This window comes from Dermacentor variabilis, chromosome 3 (genome assembly GCF_050947875.1).
Source record: "Dermacentor variabilis isolate Ectoservices chromosome 3, ASM5094787v1, whole genome shotgun sequence".
Lineage (NCBI taxonomy): Eukaryota > Metazoa > Arthropoda > Arachnida > Ixodida > Ixodidae > Dermacentor > Dermacentor variabilis.
Genome location: NC_134570.1, coordinates 139,946,349 through 139,973,043, shown reverse-complemented (window position 1 = coordinate 139,973,043; position 26,695 = coordinate 139,946,349). Strand labels below are relative to the sequence as shown.

At 44.4% G+C, this 26,695-nt stretch overlaps 1 protein-coding gene across 1 annotated transcript in view; it reads left to right on the top strand.

Annotated features, from left to right (window-relative positions):
• LOC142574786 (uncharacterized) overlaps positions 1-26,695 on the top strand; it is a 128,932-nt gene that overhangs the window by 24,452 nt on the left and 77,785 nt on the right. The window contains exons 6-8 of the mRNA XM_075683800.1: positions 7,649-7,732; positions 22,771-22,934; positions 22,992-23,159. Coding sequence (XP_075539915.1) covers positions 7,649-7,732; positions 22,771-22,934; positions 22,992-23,159 — 416 coding nt within the window. The remainder of the gene's footprint in view (positions 1-7,648; positions 7,733-22,770; positions 22,935-22,991; positions 23,160-26,695) is intronic.

The following is a 26,695-nucleotide window of genomic DNA, read 5'->3' as shown; positions in this document are numbered from 1 at the left end:
AACATTTTTACTGCTCTTAGAAATCTCAGGTGGTCTTACTGGCGAACACTCAAGAGTTCCAGAGCGAGCGAAGCAGTGGAAATACGGAAATACATAACCGCTGCATTCATTTTTGCTGATGCTGAGCGCTCGTTTTCAGCCTACAAGCTTATTTTGAGTTACACGAGGCACAGTCTTGAACCCGCAAACCTAGGCATGATAATCATGTGTTACTCTTTTGATAACGTTTACAACTATTTTTACGGGATTATTTGTTGACTCCAATCCATCAGGCGCGGGTTTTGGCTTTTCACATTAGCCATCCCGCAGATTTCCTGGCGGGTAAAGCGCATCGCGCATGCTTTTCTTTTTTTTCGTGTTTACTCCACTTGATGCAATTATGTAAGAAGGAAAGTTTGACTATTAAATGTGCAATACCTACTTATTGTATCCGAACGAACGCATTAAGCGTGTAGGCGGCAGTGTGTAGATTGACAAAAAGTGGCCTCTGGTGTGCCCAGGAAAGCCGTGGCTTACGCAATATGGTTGCTGCCTTTAAGACCTCACAAGTGAACGATACGTCAGTTTTCTTACTATGAAAGTGGGTTACGTATATGAAATACATTAAACAATTAAATCGTGGTTAGCGAACAATTTTACTGCATATTTCGGCCCTTATTATGCCTAAAGGGAAGCTTTAAATGGTTGTTTTAGCGCAGAAAAACCACAATGTTCTTCCTTGAAATCAGGTCTCAGCAGAGACAGAATTTTTGGCACACTTATCACTATAGTGATCACAAGTTATTACTATAGTGATAACTATAGATTTGATGTGTTAGCGTCTGTGAAATAAATTGCATAATGTCCTCCTCCTTTACATTTAAATTATGTGACGAACAGCGGAGACGATGAAACGGGTGAAAATGCACCGGACCGTGCGCTGTCTACCAACCGATTCTATGTTCGTTGTAACGCAGTACGTAAGGCTGAGTACAAAAGGGGCCCAACGCTGTCTGCTATGACTCGGCCGGGCGGCGTGAAAGCTACCGGTAAAAAAATGAAAAGCCGGTCATATTTGATGCAAAAGACTGCATGACAGGTGTTGAGCTAAAAGAAAGAACAAGAATAACAAAATTAAAAGATTACAACAGAAATCAATAAAATATATTGTAAGAGACTACAAGGGGAGTCAAGAGAAAAGATTCCTAAACATGTGTCAATAGTGCTAGAGTTAGTCTGCAAAATCGTGAAACAAGAAGAAAACAACACATGCCAGAAAAAAACGATCCTTAACGTTTAGATGGCTCTCTTTAGCCAGTCGATCTGTGCATCGCGTGGTCGCATCTGTATGATACGCGGCTTTCGCGATGCAGGAATATTGGTAACAGTCATCGCGGTACATCGTTGGTAAAGGTGCGCAGCCGCTTATGTGCAGGCGACAGTGTGCCTATAGATAGAATGCTGTCATTGCAAGTATTCGCATACTGCGAATTGCAGCTGCAAGTAGAGAGATTTCATTATAACATGTGTCTTTCCGCGAAATGGTTACAACTAACCATAAGACGTTCGCTGGTCGTTATCAAAGGCCTCACGCTCGCGTATGTTAATTTTATGAAGTTAATGGTGAAATGTTTCAATGTATTAGTCTGTGTTACGATAATAAAGGCGGGTGATGTGACACACGTGACATATCATCGCCCATTGTTTGCGGAGGCGGCTTTCTCGTTTTAGTTGGTATGATGATATCAACGGGAATTTGAGAATCAGATCCCGATTGTCCTCGCTTTTGGCGCCTCAAACTTCAATTCCGTAGAAGGAACTCCGCTTTTTAGAGCACAGCTCTTTTACGCCCGTTACTGCAGCGAGCGTCGGCATTGTCCCTCGTAACCGAGCGAACGAGCACAGCGAAAGAGAAAAGGGGACGCGGAGCGCAGTGGGAGATGAAAGACGGCGATAGCGAAGAGAGCGCGAGGAGGAAAGCGGAGGAGGAGGGCGCATGCGGAATCATGAGGCGCAAAGCGAAAGGGGAGTTTATGGCGAAAGCGTGAGAAGAAAACCGTAGTGCCGCGTAAGACGGGATTTGCGGCGACGATGGCTGTGACATGGGGCCAGGGTTACTGCGTCGTCGTGGAAACAAAGCACTGCATGAGCGGAGGTCTCTCCATTGAGAAACATACCTGCATAAAGAGCGGCCACTCGAGCCGTTTCGCGTCCGAGCAAGTAAGGGTCTGGCCACTGGCCAGGTGGCGTAGCGATGTCCGCTTCCACTCACTTCAAAGGTAGACTGCTTGTCACACGTCTATGGGGATAGGTCCACGCATCCCGTTTCCACAGAGACGTTGATGCCGCGCCGGTCCTGTTCCGCTGGTTACGGCAACTCCACCGCGCTTTTCCACGCGTCACCTCTCTTGTGCGGTAAGGTGTTTCCTTTTTTCTGCAGAGATAATTTTGCTGTTTCTTGCGTTAAGAACATTGCTAGCAAGACGTTTGATCTGCTGGCTGAGCACATTTTTCACGTGTAGCATAGACTCTGAGCCGTGCATCCGTCTACCGTGTAGCCAACCGTTTGTTTTTGCACCCGTATTTTCCGCAAGAGCATGCGCATTGCTTCGTAATTTTCCAGAATTCACTCGGAAGACCTTCGGTTCAAACCACAGAATTTGTTATCTGGGCTCCGTATCAACCGTATTATCGCAGAAAACTTTGATTTTGCGCGGTTCGAGCGGTGTAATGCGCATTTGGGATCGTTTAGTGACGGATGTTTAACTCACCGTATACGAACGCTGTATGCGCCTGGCCCAGTTGGCAAGTACCACTTTTACCTGACACATTGCTTGTCATCGCTAAAACATGCTTCATGTATTCTGTGTCTTTGTTCTGCGACTGTGTCTTTATCAGGTGTGCGATCCAATATTATTTCTAATTCCATATGTAAAGAAGAAAAAATTAATTTTTTTTTGTATGGAACCACTGCTTTCTACTGTGTGTAACTGAGATAAGCGGCAAAAAACGGCAATATAATCCACAAAAGAGAGCTGTGATAGCATTTTCCTCCCATCTGCATGAGCTAATTCAGTCGCTAAGGTTCTTCGAGAAGCCTGGCGGCTTTTCTAGTATAAAGGTTGTGATCCGCGAGTTTATTACGTCCCTGTGTACGGCATGCTTAAAAATGAAATTTTAAGGCTTTTGCGCTCCGCTATAGACGACGTAGTTGAACATTTTAGCAGCCAAAGGTTACCAAGAATCTACAGCATTCTTATCGAAACCGAAACCAAAACAGAGCTAAACCAGGAGACTAAAATTTTAGAGACAAAATTAGTGGTCTGACCAGCCGCTCGTGGCGCTGGTGTCAGTGCACTAGCTGAGATGAGCGAGGAGAAAGTTCATATCAACAAGGGACGGAGGCAGGGGTGCCCTTTATACCCGCTGCTGTTTATGATGCACATGGTGAGAATGGAGAGGGCGCTAGAAGGAAGTAATATATAGAGTTACTGTATATGCTACCGTAGGTAGCAGAGTTGCGCGTAGGTCCGCCATCTTGCCTGAGAAGCAACCAAGTCTATGCGGCGACGCCACACTGCGTTTTTGCAGGTGACATGCCTAGCGTATCGTCGATCGACGGTGGGCGCTTTTGCATCGCTTGTGCTCCGATTTTCCGCCTAATCGCAAACAAAGCGCGTCGAAACAGCTGACTGGATTAGATTGTGAAGAAAAAGGCGCTGCCCTTTTTTAGCGCGCGGCGTAAGATGCAGCGCGTATAATAGTTTTTTTTTGGACTTGCATTCACCTGTGCACTTTCTCCGCCCTAATAACGTATGGGCACTCGCGTATCTAGAATAGATTGTGTATTCTATATACGCCGACCAGATGCAGCATTCGTGAACCGCGACGGTAACGATTAGATCGCACCGAATCAACTTAGGGAATATGGTGATGTTATTTTATAGATTCCGAAAATCCTACAAAAAGTTTCGTGCGAAAAAGCTACTTCACAAGGTAGTATAAGGTTCGAAATACCATAGCGTATTAAAAACTGGACAAACTTTAGTAATTGAGGTAAACAATAAGATACTTTAATAACTTTCCTTCGCTTGAATACTGCTTGGCACTCAGGTTTTGTTTCAACAGAGATAAATACGCTACTAAGAGCAGTGCAGTGCTCTTTTAGCATGTAAACAGTAACAAAAAGCACCGAGCCGCAACTACCTCTTTTTTGGCAATAAAATCACAATGTGAATTTCAGAGAAAAAAAAAACACTAGTGTATGCGCCTGCAAATATTTTGATATAGTGAGCTTTATCAAGTGGTGCTCTTTTACAAAGGGAACTGTACTAAATATAAGGTCCATACTTGCTTATGTGCCATAGCTCTCAGCATGTAACCAGTCTAAAATATTACTGGTGAATCAATGACCAACCATTGATATTTCGACTCTGGTGCCCCATTAGATCTTGTGTAGGAACATATCCATCTACCAGCAAGCAATGGATATCAGCTACACCTGCAAGTGTGATTTCATTATGTACCTTTTCACTGCAGGGATTCCAAAAGTAGCCTTCTGTGGGAGTGTAGCGAAAGTTTTTCTCGCAGGATTGACATAGCTACAATATAGGGAATAATTCAAAACACAGTTAGGCCCTTACTGTATGTTAAATGACGACATTCATTCCTCTTGCATCCTACTTCACATAAGCTGTAGTAGATTAAATATCTTTACTTAGTAGTAACCTCTTTCATATTCAGAAACAACCCAAGCAGTGCACAATCATGAAAATGTGAGCTGGCTTTCTTACGACACTTCTGTGAAAGCAGTGTGGTGCATCACAAGCAGAAAACTGGTAATTCCAGCTAAATCTTCTGTATAACTCTATGTGCTTCCATTATCTTAAAAAAATCCAGAGTTGCAGTAGCTTTTAATATTCCAGCTCTGAATATTTTAGCACAGCCCAAAAAGCACGTAGCTGTTAGTCAAGCAATTTCATCTCATACACACTTGACGCAATAGGCAGTTGACTGAAAATATGTTTGTTCAGGTGTCTTTACCTGAGCACCCTTCACTAGTTTTACAAAGGAAGAAAAACAATTACTGTAGTAAGGTGTCACGAGGCAGGTAAGGTGTCACGAGGCAGGCCGACGAAACAAACGTGAGATGCGCTGCGCACGTTGCGTTGTTGCTACGCAGCTAGCACGCACGTGGACGGCGAACGGCAAGATCGGCCGGATTGGATTTGAATTTGACTGGCGATAACTTGTGTCAATCCAGTTCGCTGCAGCGGCGGCGTCGGGAAATACAAAAATTGGCCCGAACATCTGCTTCTCCGCAATGCACGGTTGCTTGGCTACCACGTGATGACGTTCTGCCAATAGAGGCGCTAGCGGCGTGATAAAACAGACGCGTAACTCTGCTACCTGCGGTAGCACATACAGTTACTCTAGTAATATCGGTTTCAATCTCTTATACAAACAGGCGGGTACAGTAATAAAGCAGCAACTCCCAGGTTCATTTTATGCAGACGACATTGTGTTGCCAGCTAAGAAGCAAAGTGATTTGCAACGTCTGGCTAATATCTGTGGGCGGGAAGGCGACAATTTAGGTTTGAAAGCTAGTGTTAGAAAATCAAGTGTTATGGTATTGAATGAAAACAGTGAATAGACAGTGGAGATACAGGGCCAGGAAATACCCCGGGTAACAGAATATAAATATCTTGGTATATGGATAAACGACGGCAATAGATATATGGAAACACAGGAAAAAACAATAACAGTGAAGGGGAAGAGAAATGCAGCCATAATGAAGCACAGAGCGCTATGGGGATACAATAGGTACGAGGTCCTCCGAGGTATGTGGAAAGGTGTAATGGTTCCAGGACTTACTTTTGGAAATGCGGTTGTTTGCTTTAAATCAGGGGTACAATCAGGACTCAACGGTAACCAAAGGTCAGTGGTTCGCCTCGCATGGAGCGCTCACGGGAAGGCTACAAATGAAGCTGTGCAGGGTGATATGGGCTGGACTAGTTTTCAAGTGAGGGAAGCTCGCAGTAAAATTGAGTATGAAGAACGGCTGCGGAATATGGAAGAAGGTAAATGGGCTGGGAGAGTATTCAGGTATTTGTACAGGAAAAACATTGATTCACAATGGAGGAAAAGAACTAGGAAGCTTACCAGGAAGTATGCGGCCTGTAGGGTGGGCAACACAGCAACAAAGAAAGTCAAGCGGAAAGTCAGAGAGGCTGAAATAATCTCATGGGTGGCGACACTGGAAAAGAAACCTGCCATGAGTAACTACTTAAGAGGAAAAAAAAAATGAAATCAGGAAAGAAACAATTTATGATAACTCAAAGGGAAGCTCATTACTTTTTGAAGCGAGATCGGGATGCCTTAGAACACGCACCTATAAAGCGAGATATAAGAAGGAAGAAGAAGCATGTGCTTGCTGCGGTAAAGCTAGGGAAATGACGGAGCACGTTTTATTAGAATGTGAAGACGTCTACCCAGCGGTATATTTAGGCGCCACTGGCCTCCTTGACGTACTCGGGTTCAGCGAGAGCAGTGCAAAAGCAAACATGTCCGCAATAGACATTAGTAAGAGGCGATTGGACGATTGATGGAAGAAAAGTAGGGAAGCGACAAAAAAATGGAGACGTACAAAAGCACAGTTCGAAATAAGGGATCAGAAAATTTGGGTGGGTTAGTTGATAGCGTTTTTTTTCTCTTTTTTATTGTTTAACCTAGGTAGGACATTAGACAGTATAATAATAGCAAGAGCTTGGTGGCGCCACCCACCGCCCCGTTCCAAAGAGGACGCTCATAACATCCATCCACATCCATCCATCCATAGCTCGGCCGCAGGGCTCTACCGGAGTGTTCGCTTTTTACCTATGTGCTTCAATGTGGCCCGACTGCGGTGGCTGCCGCGAATCTCACCCACGCGTCACCCACGCGCTGCCTCTCGTGATCTCCCGATTAGCGAGGCAGTCGCGCCACACTTCGCTACGTTTGCAACGTGCCGTTCGAGAAAGGTTGTCCGCGCCAGCCAATATATCGTGAAATGAAAACACGTATAGAACTGCGTTCACATTTCGCACTAGCGAATAATAATCGTCGGTGCATTTTTTTTTCATGCATTTAAGATCGGGAGTAGCACATTCCGCTTGACTGTCAACTATTGGCGACATCATTGTACACTAAAGTGCCATTGCAACAATGGTATTGTAAACAGCAGAGCGTCGCAATCACGGGGTCATGCGAGATCCAAAGCTCATTTGAAACTCCTTGGAAGTGTTATGAAGCTGGACAAGGATAAAATAAAAACACAGTTCTTGCACGTCACTTCCAGACCTCTATTACTATGTCGCGCAAGCCATGGTGCCAGCAGCAAGGTGGCCCCTTTTTTCCTCTGTCGCTACCCGTCGAATTTGTTTTCATTATTACGTTGGTTTTGCTGGGGTCTGCAATGTTGTCACCAGCTATTATAAAACCATGGTATTTGTCAGTAGACGCGTGCTTGAATGAAAAAGGTATCCACAAATTGAAGCGTGCTATCTTGTGCGTTGCCTACTGTTCTTCTACCTAGATGTTTTGGTGCTACGACGGTCATATGTAACTGAAAAAACACATTGATTTTTTTTTCAAATGGAACACCCATGATAACTCTCTTTTGCCATTTCAGTCTGGGAGCGGAGGTTCGTGCCGGAGAATCTGTGGGAACTGACTTTGCCCCTGTACGAACGGTGTTTGCAAGGGGATGTCACCGGTGAGTTTAAGCGCACGCTGTATTTTCTTGTGGTCATCTGCGCATAAGTCGGCAAGATGGACGGAACTCACCCAGACTTGCTCAGAAATTTTGTTAACGCGACAGCGTTAAGGGCCCGGTGTCGCAGAAAATCCGGTGTCGGCGTCGTAGCCGGCTTTGGCATCCCGTGAGCAAAAACTGCCGTATATATTTAGGTACATGTATATGCCACGCCTTACTATATGACATGCGGTATATGCGGGTTATATTGCTGCCACACCATTGTATCGCTAAAGTTGTTCATACCTTGTCTTACATGCTTGATAAAGTCATTCCTCGTAATTATGAGAGTGACAGCCCAGAAACAAATGTCATGAAACAAAACACCGACAGGGCATGCCTTTTATGTTAAATCTTCTCAGACTGCAATATTAAAAGTGCGAAACAATAACTGAAGCCTGAAAATGATGTAATTTTTTGGCGCGGCTGTGCACTATCTCCTGGACCGGCCCACGAAGAGGCCGCGTTTCTACCAGAAAGCTCGCCTGTGTACATAGCGTTCGCCGCCGGTGTTTCCCGGTTAACATTCCGGTTACATAAGCTGCAGTTGCCGGAAAGCATGAGAAGCGGTCAGGGCTCTTTGAATGCTATCGCGTTCCACTCTCAAAGGCGAAGCTTAAGCGTCCTCCAAATTTTTTACTGCGTTAGCATTCTTAGGGTATTTCACGCACTTTCCAGGGGCTATGTATGTATGTATGTATGTATGTATGTATGTATGTATGTATGTATGTATGTATGTATGTATGTATGTATGTATGTATGTATGTATGTATGTATGTATGTATGTATGTATGTATGCATGTATGTATGTATGTATGTATGTATGTATGTATGTATGTATGTATGTATGTATGTATGTATGTATGTATGTATGTATGTATGTATGTATGTATGTATGTATGTATGTATGTATGTAACCTTTTTCCCACCTACCTGGATCATTGGGTAGTCCTTGGTCGAATCTCTAGCGAATCAGGCTTCTGTGCTGAGGGATCAAAATAAAGAAGGCGATGGCAGAGGCATAGAGTTTTTCACTATAACACCTATAGGGAAATCTGGCGCCACCGTTTATGGGAGTCTCCTAAGGGGCGATGTGCCGTCATGGGAATGACGGTATGTGCGTCTGCGAGGCTTGGGTTGGCTGGTGTTATAAGAGGGTTCGTCTAAAACGGGGATATCGCTACACAAATAACGTGTTCTTAAAAGAAAAATCTTCGTAAAAGGTTTTCATTCACCCATACTACACTGTACATCCTTCACTGAAGTTCGCTCACCTACAATGCACTCACCTACGTCACCTGTTCAAGGAAGCGCACATTTAATCATGCGCTTATACTTTGAGTAATATGGCGTTAAAATGGTTGACGTATACAAATATTTAGGAATATTAAGGACCTCTGACTTAAGATGGAACAGGCACATTACGCATATTACGAATAAAGCAATAGATTCATTGGGATTTCTGCACCGTAAATTAAGTCAGTTACCTGATAAATTAAAAGCACAATTGTGTTTCACTTATGTTCGTAGTTTACTTGATTACATTGCTTACTTGTTTGATCCGTACATAGCTGATCTCACGGAAGAGCTTGGAACAGTGCAGAATAGGGCAGCTAGGTTTGTTCTTAATATTTTTACGTAGGAAGACGCAGACGAAAGCTACATACAAGTATATTTATAAGGAAATACGCCACACTTGGCCAGGAGGCAACAGCCCGCGCTAGCCTCTAATCGTCGTCGTCGTCTTCACACGTACTATTTGCCTCTTCGTCATCGCAAATACTGTTGCGTAGCAATATATATAGTAGAAAATCAACTATGACAGAAAATAAAATAACTATCAATTTATTCAATCCAGTTTATTCGGACATACATAGATGGTACACGATATCCACGAGGCGCGGAAAAAGGAGGCAACAATGCCTCCTGACAGGGCCTTCACTTCGGGATCACACATGCATGCGAATACCAGCGAAATAGCATTCAAATACCGGCGAAAAAAAAATCTCCGGCTGAAATTTTTTCACGCTGTTTATTATTAAAAAACAGGGATCGAGAGAGAAAGACATATTAAGTGGCCTACTTATACGTCGATGCGACGCCACCATGCACTGGAAGTCCGCGAGTTCCCTTTCAGGGGGGACGTCTTTCGGCATTCTTTTTTTTGTTCGATGTATAAGAGAATGGAATGCTTTTTCGCCTGACATTGTTAATATTGACAGCAATGATGGAGTTTATTGCGCTTTATGTACTTGATCACTTGTTTGTTCCTTTACAATGTAACCCCCTGCTGTAATGCCCGCATGGGCGATGCAGGTATATAATAAGTAAATAAGAAAATAAACAATCAGACGAAGAGAAGCAAGAACAGACAACAAACTTCTAAAACGAGAGTGAATCTTGTCGTCTGTCCTCCAACTTTAGCGGCCCACTGAAACTTTTTTACGTTTCATATAATTGTTCATGCAATAACAAGTTCTCATAATTAAAGAAAACATGTTCTTCTGTAATAATAAATCTAAAACAGCTTTCTACGTGCTGTTCTAGAGAGAAGGAATCTTTGTGACAGACGGAATGGTGCTTGCCAGGCGCATCTTCATGGTATCGTGGCTCTGCGAGAACGATACCAATCCGAAGTCACAATATACCGGCAATCCTATGCATACCACAGCGCAGCAGCGACAGATTTCCCTCTAGCTAACATGGTGAGAAGCTCTATGGGCTGAGGCAACAGGGTTTGAAACTAACCATCGGGTCAACTTTGTTCACTGAGAATGTGCCATTGTGTGCATTCGTGCCTCTCTTCAACGAAGCTCTTCGACGCCGACATGTGCCACTGTAGATACGGGGCTCTGTAGGCACCGCTGTTCGAAGAAACTCTTTGACGCCGACTTAGAGCACGGGGTGTGTGCCACGCGCTCTGTCCTGATCTTCAACGAACGTTTTTGGCGCCAACTTGGGTAGCTATAGGTATGTGCCCCTCGGAATATGAGGCTCTTAAATGACTAAAAAGATAACTTAAATTTCTCCGATGCTGAGCGGAATCTAACCCACGTCACAAAGGCTACTCGAGGACAGCGACCCGACACATTAGCAGGCTGCGCCCCAAATCCGCTGGGTAGGTGTCGGCTGACATTTTCTGACAGCTGACAGATGGCTGACATTTTCAATGAGTGCCTTTCATGGCGAAGCTTTAGCGAGCTGCGTTACGGATGCCGCTCTTCAATGAACGTCTCACCAACTTGGATCACTGAGTATGCGCCGATGGGTGTACGGCAAGCGAAGGAACATACTTAGCGTTCCCCGGCACCGCCGCGCCAGGCTTCTCGTCTCGGAGGCGACGCGTTGACTTTTGGGCAATGGCACTAGGTGTCCGGAAAGAAGGGCGACAGAGATAAGGTTTCATACAATTTCATCAATCAGTAGAGGGAACTATGGCGCTAGTGTCTACGGGAGCTGCAAGCGGCGTGGTTAAGCTAGCATGGGAATGATGGACAGTACATGAATTTGCCTGAACTGCGTCCTTGTAAGCCCCTCATTTTAAACAAGGTGCGGTGCTATGTTAAGTTAAATGTTATTAAAATTGTCCTAAAGCAAGTTTCAAACACAGGACTTCTAGCACAGAGGCGCGATATTGAAACCACTACGCCATGTGCGCATTCATCGACAGTCGGCATAGAACGGCTTTAGGAATTTCTCGCGGGCAAGCCAACGCGTTGAGACGGTTGGCGTGTTTCGCGTTGGAACCGCCGAAATTATCAGTGATTGTGCGTGCTCGCAGGTTTTTATGCACTTAAGAAATATTACAGCGAAGCTGTATACCTCTACCGTCCAAGGAAATTTTCGGCCGATCCCGGAGATAGTGGAATGCAGGGCCGACCCACGGCGGAGGTGAAGCAGGCGTTAAGCAATCCCCATACGTGGGCCGATCCCGAAGTTATTGCAATGCCGGGCCGAACCGTGGCGGAGGTGTAGTTCGCCATTAAGGCGCCCACTTACACAACTTCGCTGGTGATTCTTCTTCACAGAGTGGAAGGGCACTGAGATTATTTTATTCCTGTGAATTTAGGACAATGAATGCAGATACAACGTAAAAGCGTATCCGGAAGCCTAGCAAGCCGTCGTTTAGGCACCACCCAGGGAACCCGTCTGCAACGAGGCCAGTGCATCCACTTCATATCGCCGTCACATCGCGACTTGTCTCGCACGTGTCAGCGCATCGATACACTTATGAAGTTGGAAACTACGCTGGAGGCTGCAGACAACGCCCCCGGACGGAACCGTGACGTCATCCCAGGACTATAAAAGCGCTGTACTGACCGGGCAAAAGCATCATTCGAGAGCAGTCCAGGCAGCTGCAGGTTAGGAGGACATTTAACCGCAAACCTTACTTCACGCAGGTATGTGCTCAGGCATTTTGAAACGTTCTATTTGCGCGCACTGTAGCTCTTGGACTGCTCTCTGGGTGAAAGTTACCAAAATGAATACTATAAAGGAGCTGGCTAAGGCAATGTCAGATTTGACTGCAGAAATCGCAAAGCATCACGAAGAATTAAAACGCGATCTCATCAAAGTGATTTAGGGCGAAATGGAATCAGTGAAATCAGCAATGAACTTCATTAATCAGAGTTTTGAAGAAATCAAATTGGAAGTCGCAGCAGTCAAGTCGGACAACATTGAAATAAGAAAGGAGAACAGCCGCCTGTCAGAAGAACTGAAGAATGTTAAACAAGAGCTGACTGCCGTTGCACAACACAGTCGTAATAGTAACCTGGAAATCAAAGGTGTTTCAATTAAGGCTGGAGAGAACCTCGGTACCACAATGCAAGCCATCTCTAGTTGCTTGAACGTAGAAATGAAATACTCAAGCATTGATGTGATACACCGCGTTCCTACAAAGAATAATACAACTGCACCAAACATCATTGTCAAGCTTGCTTCTCGAAATATTAAGAACACAATCCTGAAAAAGGCAAAAAAACAACAACAAACAATTAACACGAGTCACCTGGGTTTTGATTGCGAAGTCACCCCCATCTTTATATATGAACATTTGTGCCATGCAAAAAAAGTTCTTTTGGGTCTTGCACTGAAAGCAAAACGAGAAAAAGGCTGGAAATTCACATGCGTATCGGACGGAAAAATTCTAATGAGGAAATATGAAAACTCACGTGTGGTCCATATCACAAGCACCGAATATTTTGCTCAAATTGTATAAACACTTGGAATTATCAGCCCTGGTAACAATATTAATTGGTTTTAATGGCTTATAACTTTGACGAACTTGAAGACTTACATCGTAAGCAAGATAATTTTGCACTTTCGCACTGCAACTTACGCAGTATTGGAAAAACTTGTGAAAGCCTATCAGCGTACTTATCGCAGCATACATTTCATTATGACATTATAGCCCTAACAGAAACATGGCTAAAAACGGGTGAAACAGCCCAGCTACCGGGATATGTTAGTGTCGAAACCACGACTGGGAACGACCCGAGGTGGAGGAGCGGAACTATTTATTAAAAGTGACATTAAATATGTTACGCTCCCTGAAAGCTCGATCTGTCTGTCACATGCTGAAATTATATTTGTTCAATTGAAATGCGGTGTCAGAGTAGGAGGCGTGTACCGGCCTCCTTCTTCAAGCATGAATGATTTTGTTGCAAGCACGGAGAAAATAATGGTACCCCTTATTTCCTCAGATGACACTATAGTCATCTGCGGAGATTATAATATTGATCTTTTAAAACATAATTGTTATGATTACATGTTCTTACTTCAATCACTCAATCTAAAAAATGTCATTTCTTCTCCGATACGTATTACAAACCACTCCGAAACTCTTATTGATCACATCTTGTGTAATTTTGAATTTAATGTATCAGCTGGTGTTTATGATGTTACCATTGCAGATCACAACCCCACGTTTCTCTTCTTACCTCGTAAATACATGTACTCCTTGTGTAATACACGCGATAGAAGATCTTCCTGTATAAATCATGCAGAAGTGCGACGATTGCTCCAATGCGTAGACTTTAAGAAAGTACTTGATTTGTGTGATGTTCATACTCAATGTGAAAATATTATTCAATGCATCTGCAATGCCATTAAGCAATCTACAAGGGTATATGGGCGCCACAATTACGAGCGACCAGTGTGTCCTTGGATAAGCAATACTGTACTGGAAGCATTAAAGCAGAAAAACTCTTTTTACCGTAAATGGAAATGCAACAAATCAAATTCATATTAGAGGGAGAGCTTTAAACACTTTAGAAATATCTCAGTATGATTAGAAAATCGAAAAAGCAATACTATACTAACCTTATTAAGAATGAGAGTGGCAATACAAAAAGCATATGGGAAATCGTAAAAGAAGTTATAGGAAAAAGCAAAACACAGAGGATTCAACCCGATAAACCATCGGCACAAGTAGCTAATGATTTTAACTATTATTTTGCTAACATAGGAACGAATTTGGCTAGCCCGATTTTATCTTGTAATCCCGTACCTGCCCTACCTAGAATACAACGACTTTAAGCTAGAAAAAATAACTCATGATGAACTTATATCAACGATGAATCAACTGCATCTAAAGAAAGCGGCTGGTCATGATGGTATGTCCGCTAGAATTTTAAAAGACAATATAGACATTCTCTGCAGTCCCATATGCAATGTATTCAATCTAGCGTTAGCTTCCAGCTCGTATCCAGATATATTAAAAACAGCCAAAGTCGTTCCCGTATACAAGTCCGGAGATTCGAACCAACCAGAGAATTATAGGTCAATTTTTGTTTTGAGTGTGATAAACACTGTTTTTGAAAAACTAATTTCCAAGAGATTGAAGCAATTTCTAACTGAAAACAATATAATTTGTCCGCAGCAGCATGGTTTTGTTCCCTCCAGATCGACAACAACAGCAGTCCTAACACTTTCGCAGTTAATAAATTCTGCACTTCATCATAATAAAATAATTGTAGAAATATTTTTGAATGTAAAGGCATTTGATACCGTTTCTCACTCTATACTATTGCAAAAGCTTAAATGTTATGGTGTCACAAAGGACTCCCTAAAATTTTTTTGCAGCTATTTATCCTCACGGAAACAAATGGTAGTAATGGGTGATTATTATTCTACATACAGCACAGCCAATAGCGTAGTCCCACAAGGTTCAGTGCTCGGTCCTGTGTTATTCTCATTTTACATTAATGACCTCCCTAATGCTCTTCAGAACTCAAGCGTTCTAATGTACGCAGATGACAGCTTTATTATTCACAGGAGACACACTTTCTGCACTGCAAACGCATGTGAGGTCCGAGTTATCAAAAATTTCTTCATGGTTCTTATAAAACAAATTCACTTTAATTAGCAATAAGACAAAATATGTAGTTTTTCGATCGAGGAGAAAAAATGTTGACACCAGTCAAATAAATATCACGTTAAATAAAAGCCCCAACCAAGAAGTTGATTCGTTTAAATATCTGGGCGTCATATTTGACCAGCATATACATTGGGGAGCACATATTCATCATTTATGCAAGATGGTCGCATATGGTTGTTACTCCCTAATTAAAGCAAAGCAATATTTCCCCCACGAAGTACTCAAATCCCTTTACTATGCGTTTTGCTATAGCCATATTATTTATTGTTTAGAATCATGGGGCATGACTTGCATGACATACTTATAACCTTTACAAAAGCTACAGAAAAGGGCCCTGAAAATAATCAAAGCTTCAAATTATACCAGTGATACATTTAATGATGGTTTCCAAACACAACATGTGTTATCCGTTAATGCACTATGTAATCATAAGATCTCAATTTCAGTTAATAATACTTTATGCACTAACTTTCCTATTCCTCGAAACGTCTTTTCATTTCCAACTTGCAGTACAAGACATGCCTTAAAAGGTAACCTCAACTTACCAAAGTGTTACAATGTATACGGCCAAAGGCTAATTGAATTCAGCGGCACAAAAATCTGGAATGTTTTACCCCTAGAAGTTAAAACCGCACGTAATTTCAAGCAATGTACCAAATTCTTTTTTCTTGATAACCAGAATCTTTAACTTACTTGAATTCATTATGTACGAGTATTTTCAGAATGTTTCTTGTCTGTATAACTCATGACCTGTTCCGGAATACTGTGCTGTTAAAAACTGCGCCTCACCTGCCTTTTGTAATTTGTCACTGAACCGCAAACTAGCCTTCCCTGGCTACCGGTCCAGATATCTGTGTAAACATGATTATGTGAAGAAAAATAAAGCATTTGCACTTGCAAAAAAAAGTAAAGCCACAAGAACGTCTGAATCCACAAGCACAAAAATCAGACATATCAATATGCTACCCATCATTCCCATGGCGGCTGAATAATTTCTAGCTGATGTCGGATTAGCTTCGCGAGTATTGACGTTGTTGCTCTCCATCGCAGCCGAAAGCGCGCGCAGCAGTTTCTCTCCGGCTCCGAAATGGGTAGGTCACGCGTCATACATACTCCTGAAGAGCAGGCAGCCTTCGATCAGCAACGCCGTGAGCAGAACCGCGAACGAGCTCGTCTACTCCGTGCCAGTGCTGCAGACCGGCCACGAGAACAGGATCGTGCAGCCGAGCACAAGCACCAACTGCGTACCGAGGATCCGGAAGCCTAGCAAGCCGTCGTTTAATGAACCGTCGGGATTAACCCAGTGACAAACACCGGGGCCACACGTTTCACCTTCGATGTGTAACCATCTGTACGGAGTGCTTGGGGAGTGATATTTGAGCGCACCTCTTATATTCCATCTCATAAGCTGGTTACAGAACTGCGGAAGGTACGAGGCGTACACAGGCGATATCCTTGCGCAGCGGTATATAATTTCGGGCGTAACTGGTTGATTATTGGCTACACTATAGAGCTTTATTTTTGCTCGTGACATGATATGGTACACCGATACGCAACATGTTAGGACTTTTGCGCATGCACGCGGTATACCGAAAATTACTGTGGTAGTTACGGACGGTAACCTTAATAGCCACCCTAACCGTGGCAAGATGGCAGCGCTCATACAGCGCCAACCACCCGCTTCGACCCGAATTCGCGCTAGTTACTGGCTCGCCGTCCTGTAAGCCAGAAACAAGCGACAAAATCCGTCATCGCCAAGTCTCATCTTAAACAGAGGCCAAATCGTTAGGTATGTTCTGTCGTAATTATTGAGATCATCTGTTTGTTTTCACGCTGCTAGTACTACAGGCACGGCACCGAGCCGTAAAATGGGTTTGATTTCTAGTTGGCAGATGGTGCCACAGTGTTAGCGTTGGTGATGCGTTGACGATGCGGAACGCTATATAAACGCCTAAGTGTTCCCTGCATCATTAATTTTCTACCCTGCTCTAGCATGCTTCGTGCTGACGGTAGCCAGCAAACGCCAAGTAGACGCCGAGCAGACGCTGTGGCGCAGGTGAACATTTGCAAGGGCATTCGCCCAAACTGCTTGCTAAGGAGGATGCAAGGCAACTGCAGGGAAAGTGTACAGGTAAAGCGAAACCCTGCTGTCGCATGCATGTAAACGCAGCTTATGGTTACGGTGTCGAACATTTTTTTTAGTCAATTCACCAACCATGGAACTTGAAACAGGATGGCAAGCAGACGCTAAGCAGATCACGCGGCGCGGATGAGCACATCTCTAGGAGAATTCGACCTTCCTATTGGATAAGAATTCGTGTAGCTTCCACAGTGCTGCAACCAGCTTGTGAGATAAAGTATTGGTGTTCGTTCCTGCGTTGAGCTTATGCGTAACCGAGCGAACGAGCACAGCGAAGGATGAAGAAGCGAACGTGGTGCGGGAGAGGAAAGACGCAAGCCACGTCCCCTTCAGTGACGTGCGCGCGGGAAATTTGTGTCATGCAGTCCCGCCCAACCCCTCGATGCCTGCTCGTATCTGGTCTCAGCAGGACCGCTCGTTTCGTACTGTCGTTTGCTCGCGTCAGCTCTTACTCGCGCTTGCTTGGTATGGTTTCCTACGCGCATGTCTCGATTGCAATGGTTTCCCCGCGGCAGCCAATATATTGCGAAGTGAAAACGCGTACAGAGCTGTGCACAAAAAAAGAAAAAAGATAATGCATCCGCGCAAAAACGTCCGCTTGTGCCCGACACAACAAAAATGCGCCGCACTGATGGCGATGGCGCTGGAATTGACGAGGAGGAACGGCGTCGCGGTAGATCGGCTTCTCTGCAGCAATTCTTAGTTCCATGTGACTGCGGTCGGCGAATGGCCACGGAGCGGCACGTGGAAAACAGAAGCCCAACTCTGGCTCCCTGCGCGAGCCATATACAGTAACTCTATTAGGCCCCGCTGCAGTACTTGCCTCACCCATGACTCTTTTCGATGGTGGCAATACGTTGTGTGGCCGAAATCCTTTTCGAGTTGTTTATCATTTTGCATACAATATGTGGTAATTAATGACTTCGCATCGGAAGTTAAAAATATATCATGCGGTGCACCACGGGCGTCCGTTCTATAGGTTCTTTACTATTTTCTCTTTGCATAAAGGGTATTCTTCAGACACTGCACTTTTCAGAAATTCAGATGTGCGCAGATGACGCGGTACTTACACCCACCGGTAATTCGCTTACAACACTGCAGAACAGTATAATGATGGAACTGTCAACTCTGTCTTCCTGGTTTTCAGGTAATCGACTGACGTCGAATGCAGCAAAAACGAAATATGTCATTTTTCGTTCAAGACAAAGGACACTAGAATACAGCTTAATTTCTCTCTCGCTAGACGCCACTTTAGTTGAGCATATGCTTCCGTTCAAACACTTAGGTTTTTTTTTATACAGTCATTTACATTGAAAGGACCACGTCAAGAATGTATGTAAAAAATTAGCATCTGGGTGCTTCACTCTGATAAAAGCCAGGCAGTATTTTCCCTCATCCATGCTTAGATCTTTAAACTTCTTGTTCTGTTACTCTCACATTAGCTATTGCGTTGAATTTTGGGGACTTGCATGTATAACATACTTATCGCCTTTACAGCGTCTTCAAAAACGCGCATTACGCATCATTAGCTTCAACCCTTTTTGCCTCTCAAGTGCAAATTATTTTGAAGAGCTCGGTATCTTATCTTTTATCTCACTGCGAAGTTATAAGATCTGTGTCACGATAAACAACATAGTCCAACCTAATTCTCCATTAGCATCGAGTATGTTCTATTTTCCAAACCTTATTGCTATAGGCAAGCTTCTAATTTCAATTTCAACCTACCAAAGTGTAGCAACTATTACAGTGAATGGTTAATTCAGTTTGCCGGCGCAAAAGTTTGGAATGAACTACGAATATAGATAAAGGTAGCTAGAGATATTAAACTGATTTGTAAATCGTAGTATTTATCTAACCAAACAGAATGGTGAAATTTCATGTTACTGCTGCACGTCTGTTATAACCTATATGCATAATCGGCATTGGACCGGCTACTGGATTTTAAGCTACCGCTCCAAGCAGAGTTTTGTACTTTTCGTTCGGGTCTTAAATAAAGTGTTTCCTTCTCAAAATAAAAAAAAAATAGCGCATTACCGCCGACAGTTAATGTGAGATGGGTTCTGCCGTATTTTTTTTTTTTTGCTTAGTGCCAACTCGCACTCAGACTCACTAAGAATCCACTCAGCTCGGTTCACTCGAACTCACATTCAATAAATATTTTACTCAGCAGGGATGACTCAGACTCAAACTCGTCGAAATTCTACTCTACCGGAATCACTCAGAGTCAAACTTACAGATCTGCCACTGAGGCGGTCTCACTCAGATATAAGCTCACCGGTCTATCTGAGTCTGAGTGAGCCTGAGTGAATCGACTAATCAGTGAGTTGGCCGACTTATGCCTCCGCATATGCTTTACTACTAACTATATCGTCACCTTGCAGTGATGGTGAAAAATCATATATGCTCACGGAAACTGTGTCACAGATTTAATTATTTAACAATAAGGAGACAAGTAGTCGCAGTAATAAAATGATTATTGCAATGAATTATTCGAACCTATACAAATTTACCTAGTGCTATAAAGTGAAATAAGAAGTAAGCAAAAAAGTATACGATACTAGCTGCAAAAAATTCAAGAAAGTTACTAATCAGCCATAAACTGGGAGCATACAGAAATTTAAACTTGCAACTGTGTGGCGACTTAGAATGGCGGTCGTCTTGTCGGGAAGACAATTCCCCTTTTCCGGTGCTCTAGGAGCTTCCGATAAGAAGAATGCATACGTCAGGTGACCGCTACATCCATCGAATTGCGGAAGTCGCGAAAAACCCTAATTTCCTTGCGGCTTAATCCGCTCAGACGAAAATAAGGTTACAAATATGGCAGTCCTAGGGAGAAGCGTGCCGTGAGCTTTACGACTTGAAGATAGATGCACTGCCTGCTATGTAATTTAATTTCTTCTCGTTCGTGATCCGGAAACATTTGCGGTTGGGGGTGCTTGTTCGGCAGAACCGAATTTTAACTTGACATGCGTGAACGAGTGTATGTACTGGGGTAGAATGATAAGTTGGTGCTGTATGTGAGCATGGTAGCACAGCTTATATATATATGAAAAGCTTAAACGTGGGATTATGTGCCGAGATGCTAGGAATAGTAGATTTAAGAATAAGCCTAACCTAGGGTCCAACGTTGATTTTCCTAAGCTATTGAGTAGTGTCGTTTATTGGCCAGTTGGTGCATGATGTTAGTGTGATGGCTGCAGCAGGTATAGCCGAGAGCACATAGAAAAAGGAAACGCGCAGGGCAACGCTGGTAGCGTTGCCCTGTGAGTTTCTTTGCTGCTGTAAACACCACATTATCATGTCCCCACTCAAATACACGTGAAACGCAAGAATGCCCTGGTTAGAGAACACCTCAACCGTACTGAATAAACTTTGTCGCATTTGAGAGAAAGAGTGAGAGAGAGATCTGAATCATACGATTTGTGTGAAGGAGAATGATGATTTAGAGCGTCACATTTTTCAATGAAACTTTTGCAAATTGCTAAATAAGAAAGTTGAAGCACCAGGTGTACAAATCCACAATTCTGCACCAAAAACAGATGTTACAGTCCTGTAAACGACATATGTTAGGCAATCTGAAGAGGACAAACTTTATTTGTGAATTCACAGCGTACGAGAAACCATTGCACAGTTTACGGTGCTTTCGCAAATGTCCTACTTACAAATTAGTGCCATTTTTCCATGGTAGTGTAAAATACGTTAATTTTATGGTCTTTAAATCTCTGTGGATGCCCTTTGCGAAATTGTGACAACCTTCTTATTGACGAGTAAGAGTTTTCCAATTGATAGTCCAGTGAATTTTTTTTAAAATTTTGGTATATTCAACAATGAAGAAAGAAACCATTCATGGCCTAAATAAAACCGCGTGATACAGACAGTAGATTTTGATTTTCTTTTTTAAATGCAAGAAACATATTCGAATTCACTGCAGTGGATGTCGAGCAAAACAATTTCTCCGTTACCGCTTATTTACATTTTTCAAGTGGGCCAAGGGGGCTGGTATCGACAATGATGATTACGAATTTTTTTTTATGTTACAGGGGCTTTTCTTCAATAGTGAGTTAACATTTCTTGTCTCTCCAGAGAAAAAGAACAGCAACAGCGGGGGAGAAGGACTTAATGAGTTGGTCACGTGCCTTACGCGGGCGCTGCGAAAACAGTTTCTAAAGGGGGAGGAGGGAGGGGGTCAGGACACCCGGACATCCCCCTTGAATCCGCGCAAGCTGTTCTATTCTATGATTAAACGAAATGTATTGTTTTGCGGTATTTATTATGCGCGGATTAGGTCTTGATATGCATTCCACAATGACGTGTAAGCTTGTAGTTCTGATTGAATATTATTTATTTATTTATTTACTTATTATTTCGATACTTTCAATGCCCAAAAGGCGTTGCAGAATGGAGTGGTAAAAGAACCAAGATGTGCATATGATGAGCGGTTTGTGTAAACAATTATCTGTAGTAGCAGATTTAACTGCGGGACCGTTGAAAATGGTGAGAGCGGAGGTGGGCATGCAGTTACACCCGATGGCTGTCTTTGGGACGAATGAGTGAAACAAAATAATGCGACGAAAAAAAAAGAATATTTTTCTCACGGTGATTAGTACGAGATTACGCATAACAAGGAACTCGTACAAGAGAAGCTTTTAAGGAGAAGACAGGAGATTTACGGGAGACTTAGAGAAATTGAGACTAATATAGCCCACCACGTGCGCGTAGTGTTGTTTATTGCATAAAAAATTGCGCTCACTCCAAGTTGGACAAGCTCGTAACGCTAACGCTTAAGTATTAGTATGAAATGGCACGTTGGCTCAGTGGCTGAAACGTAGCGCTGCCGAGCACGAATTAGCGTCTTCGATTACCGGCGTCCACAATGCGATGGGGATTGAAGGCAAGAAACACTTGCGTACGTTACTTCAGGCGCCCGTTAAAAAGACCCACGACTGGTCGAATTTATTCCAAAGCCTTCCACTATGGCATGCCTCGTAACGCATTGCGCAGTTGAGGAATGCAAACGTCCCCACCCGCGAACCACTCAAGGAATGCTTTTATGAGTGAGCCGTTGTTCCTTTTTTTTTTCAGAGCTATTCTCGACGTTTTTTGACATTTCCAGTAGGCATGGTACCACATAGAACGTAAATTTTGACAGTGCAGACAACCATCCAAAGGTGACTTTCTTCTGAAGGCGAAATACGCAGAACTGGGAGCTCGCGTAATCTGTACGACTGTTACACGCACTGCGATGCCGCATAATTCTATTCTGAACTGCCAGCACCAGAAGCGCGAAAGAAACAAAGTACAGCCCCTCGTGTATGGAAAGCACACGACACATTTTTTTTTCGTTACTTCTTATTGAATGCAGTCTGCGCGTGGTCACAAATCAAATCCTCAACCCCCGAGCTGTTGCTCGCATTTAGTTCCTTTCTCCGTCGGTATCCTGGCGACCCGCGGCCTCCAACTTGAAGTTCTGCTTTGTTTCAGCTGCCCCCTTGCCTCGTGAACTGGAGTCCTATTTTCGCGATCTTGGCCAAAGTTTCTCGGAGGACCTTGTGGAGGCGTACAAGCTGATCCCCCTCGTTAACCTCGTGATGACCACGGCGTTCCCTTGGTATGAAGGAAAAAACTACAGCGTTCCGACACTAGAGGTGAGCGCGTTCTCCACCGATTCGCCTTGGTGACGACGACGAGTTTTTCGCTTGCAGATGGCTCGAGTTAGGCCTCTCATGGATGCCGAGTACGTTACGTCGGATTCGGCGAAGAGATACATGGCCCGCTTTATTTTTGACATCTGGAACAGCATCACTCCTAACAATACGATCTACAAGTCGGATGCGAGAAGCATGGCGGAGATAGAAGCTCTCTTCGCTCAGGTACGCACATGCACCGAATCTGAGCCCGTATTCGCAAAGCACTTCTTACTCTGAACTTGGTTCGCAGGAAGACCCGCGAATTCCACCATGGGGGTCGAATTCACGAAACACCATGTCGTAAGAAATGCGTGTCGCTGGTCGACTGCATTCGCTAACAGTGTATGTATCATGACTGACCGGCGCCATGTTGTTGAGGACTGCTTCGCGAATACGGGTCTTCGTTTCTCGTCCGCGCTTGCTCACGTTCACACGGCTCCTAACACTGAGAGCGTGCTCACCATTGGGACAAGCACATGAAGGGCTCTTAGCCCAGTAGAGTCACATCAAAGCCGTAGTTATTATGAAGACTACGAGCCTCGAATGGGCAGACCGGAAACGAAGACAAAGAAAGCTCGAAGGACACGCGTTTTCCTCGTCGACATCGTGCATGCTTTGTCTCCGTTTCCCGTAAACATAACAGAAGTATTAAATCGAAAAAGAAAATCAGTAAATAAAAAAAACATTATTGAGAGGTAATGCTCATGAGAATGATGCAGTTAATTCACGTCGAAAGTTTCCAGGATCACAAATGTTGACGTCATTATCAGGAAGGTGCTTACGACACGCGAGAGGACAATTCCTTCTTAACCAAGCCTTGGCGAACCGTGAACGCTCAGCTTTTGTGGACGCGGCGGCATGCACGGGAAACAAAGCTTTCGCAGTGGCGGTTGTGGACGGCCGCGGATCCACAAGATATGCAGCCACGGTAATTGCAAAGAAGCCTGAACAGGCCGAACAGGTTGCGATCGCTGTTGCGCTCACCGACGACAATCTTTCCCATATCTACAGCGACTCCATAGCCGCTATCAGAGCTTTCCAAAAGGGCACGGTCTGCGCACAGGCTCTCAGAATTGTTTCAAAGAAAGAGATTAAGAACCACTTCATATACTGGTTCCCGGCACACTTAGTACCAAAGATCGGCGACGTCACCAACCTTAACGAGGCGGCACACGAGGCTGCGCGCGCGCTTACAGACCGCGCGGCTTCACCCAACCACTCGGAGAATAAGGACGCGCCCACTACATACAATGAAATCACTAAACACTACTACCTACAACGCAGACAGTATAGCACGCCACACCGCACGCTCACTCGAGCTCAAGCGGTTACACTCAGAATGCTACAAACAGACACATACCCCACGCAAAACAGATTACACCATTACATGCCTGAACTCTACGACAAGTCTTATTGCACCAATTGCAATAGATCCCTTAAAGTATATCATTTACTCTGGCCGTGCTCGCAAGCTCACATAAACTCCGAACCGGACAAGCGAAAGTTTGAAAAAGCAATCCGGAGCGAAGAACTCGCTCCCCAACTCTGGGCTGTCCAGCAGGTCCACGACGCCGCCAGGAAACTCAACCTCCCGGTTCCGTCGTGGGAGACGCCCGCTCCATGAGAGCCCAAAGCTCTCGTGGCCTGCAGGACCTGAATAAAGTTGATTTCCTTCCTTCCTTCCTTGCACAGCTGGGCTGATGAATTCGATAGCGACCGAGGTTAGGTCCGCTACAACAATGAGTCAGCGAGCGAAAGACCTGAGAACCGTTCGGACCGGTGGCAGGAGCCGAAGATGCTCTTTATTTACTCTTCTTGAAGTTCTTTTTTTATAATCTCGCAGCTCACAGCACGAGGCACGAGGCATGCGCACCGGAGCGCGCCACATATAAAAGGCGGCCGAGGAAGATGACGATGGTTGCTAGAAAGACGTTTACGTTTGATGGTTACGTAAGACGTAGGGTTACGTTTTACGTAGCTGAGTGTGCGGGATGCTTGATCTGTAGCTTTATATGGTAGTTCTATGAAACTTTGGGCAATAGACGCACGCCGAGGTATTTGCAGCCGGTCACGCGAGTTACGTGGTAATAAGCGTGTAGTTCAAGAAGAAAAAAAAGAGGGATCACTTGAGGTGAATGTCATTAGCCAAAATTTATCAGCATTATGTGTGCTTTACCAGCGGGAGCACTTGTTATGAGATGGAGGCCCTGCTGAAAGGCAAGGTGACATGCTGTCGAATCAATTTTACGACTGAGCGATCATCGGTGAAGAGTGGTATGTGAGAGGACATATATGAGATAACAGGCCATTATCGTAAATTGAATATAAGTGACCCAGAGCGCTACTTTGGGAAACACCGGGAGTAACACCACTGAGAAGAACTGAGAAAGGGATATTGAAGGGTGGGGGCTTACGAACTGAAATAAAGTTCTCCACCATTTGCTATGGCCAGCCTGAGTTGCCGAAGCACACCAGTTCACAACTCCCTCATCTGTCAATACAGCCTAGAGTCATTGCCTTCAAGATGAGCCATAGGTGGTCTCGGGGATCAGCAGTTTCAGTTGTCACAGATTCCGTGCTTGTTAAGCCTGTACAAGGGCGTGGCCCATTGCTTACACTGCGGCTGTTGCTGTCCTGTATTCTTATATTAACATCGGTGGCAGCTTATTTACTAAAGTTGCCTTTGTTTACATTTTATACGTGAGGTTCACGCTTCATCAGGCAGCTCACATCGGATGCCTTCGGCTGTGTTCTTACTTTTCGATGTGCCTTTGCGGACCGAACTCTCCACGAAATGGTGACGGCGTTCACTACACTTCATCAGTGCCTTTAGCGAAATTCTAGTGTCTTCTGTCATAGCTGAGGTAGGTGCAAGGATTTCCATTGAGCCCAGCTAGTACACTGCAGATGATCGCTGTGGGCGCTCTTCTTGGTTTACTTTGGCGTGTACTCTCCAAATACAATAACAAATGTACACTAGAAACGCCCATGTGTGTGAAGCTTGACTACTTAGGATTTCTTCGCGTTTAAATATATTCTAAAATGACGAATTATCTATGAAAACTTCATTCATCCGGATTGTGTTCTGGCAGCGCTTTGCTTTAAAAATGCAGAAATTTTCACTTTACAAATTTAAAACTTGCGCTTTCAGTATAACCTCAAAGTGAACGACTGGAACTAGTACAAAATAAAGCCTGCGCACCACATGACCAGAGCTGACTGGTTATTCGTTTCAGCTAAGGCGGAAGCCTTTAATGGCTCATTGTTTTAAATCTGCCGTTAGCAGAAAGTGTCACAGTTTTCCAGCCTCCTAATTGGTCTCCTCTGTGTCGTGACGTCACTGTCACTAGGTACAGGTGTGTGCCTCCTGATTGGCTCGCATGCGTGACGTCACTGTAGTCAAGTGCGAGTGTCGGGGTGGTTCGGCGCCGCGCGGGATGACTCATCACATCGGCACGCGTGGCGGCCGTGTGTTCGACGGTGCGCCCTGACGTCACTGTCGTCAGGCGCTTGAGGTGGCCTCCCGATTGGGCGCTGTGTATCCTGACCTCACTGTCGCGAGGCACGCGTGGCGACCTCTGCTTGGGTGTGGTGTGGCGGCGGCGGTGGCGGAAGCTTACTTTGCGGTATCGTGTAGGAAGGATGCCTCGTCTCGCCAAACCAGTGTCTCCCAACACGCGACGTGCGGCAGCCGCTGAACGCAATCGACGCTCAAGAGA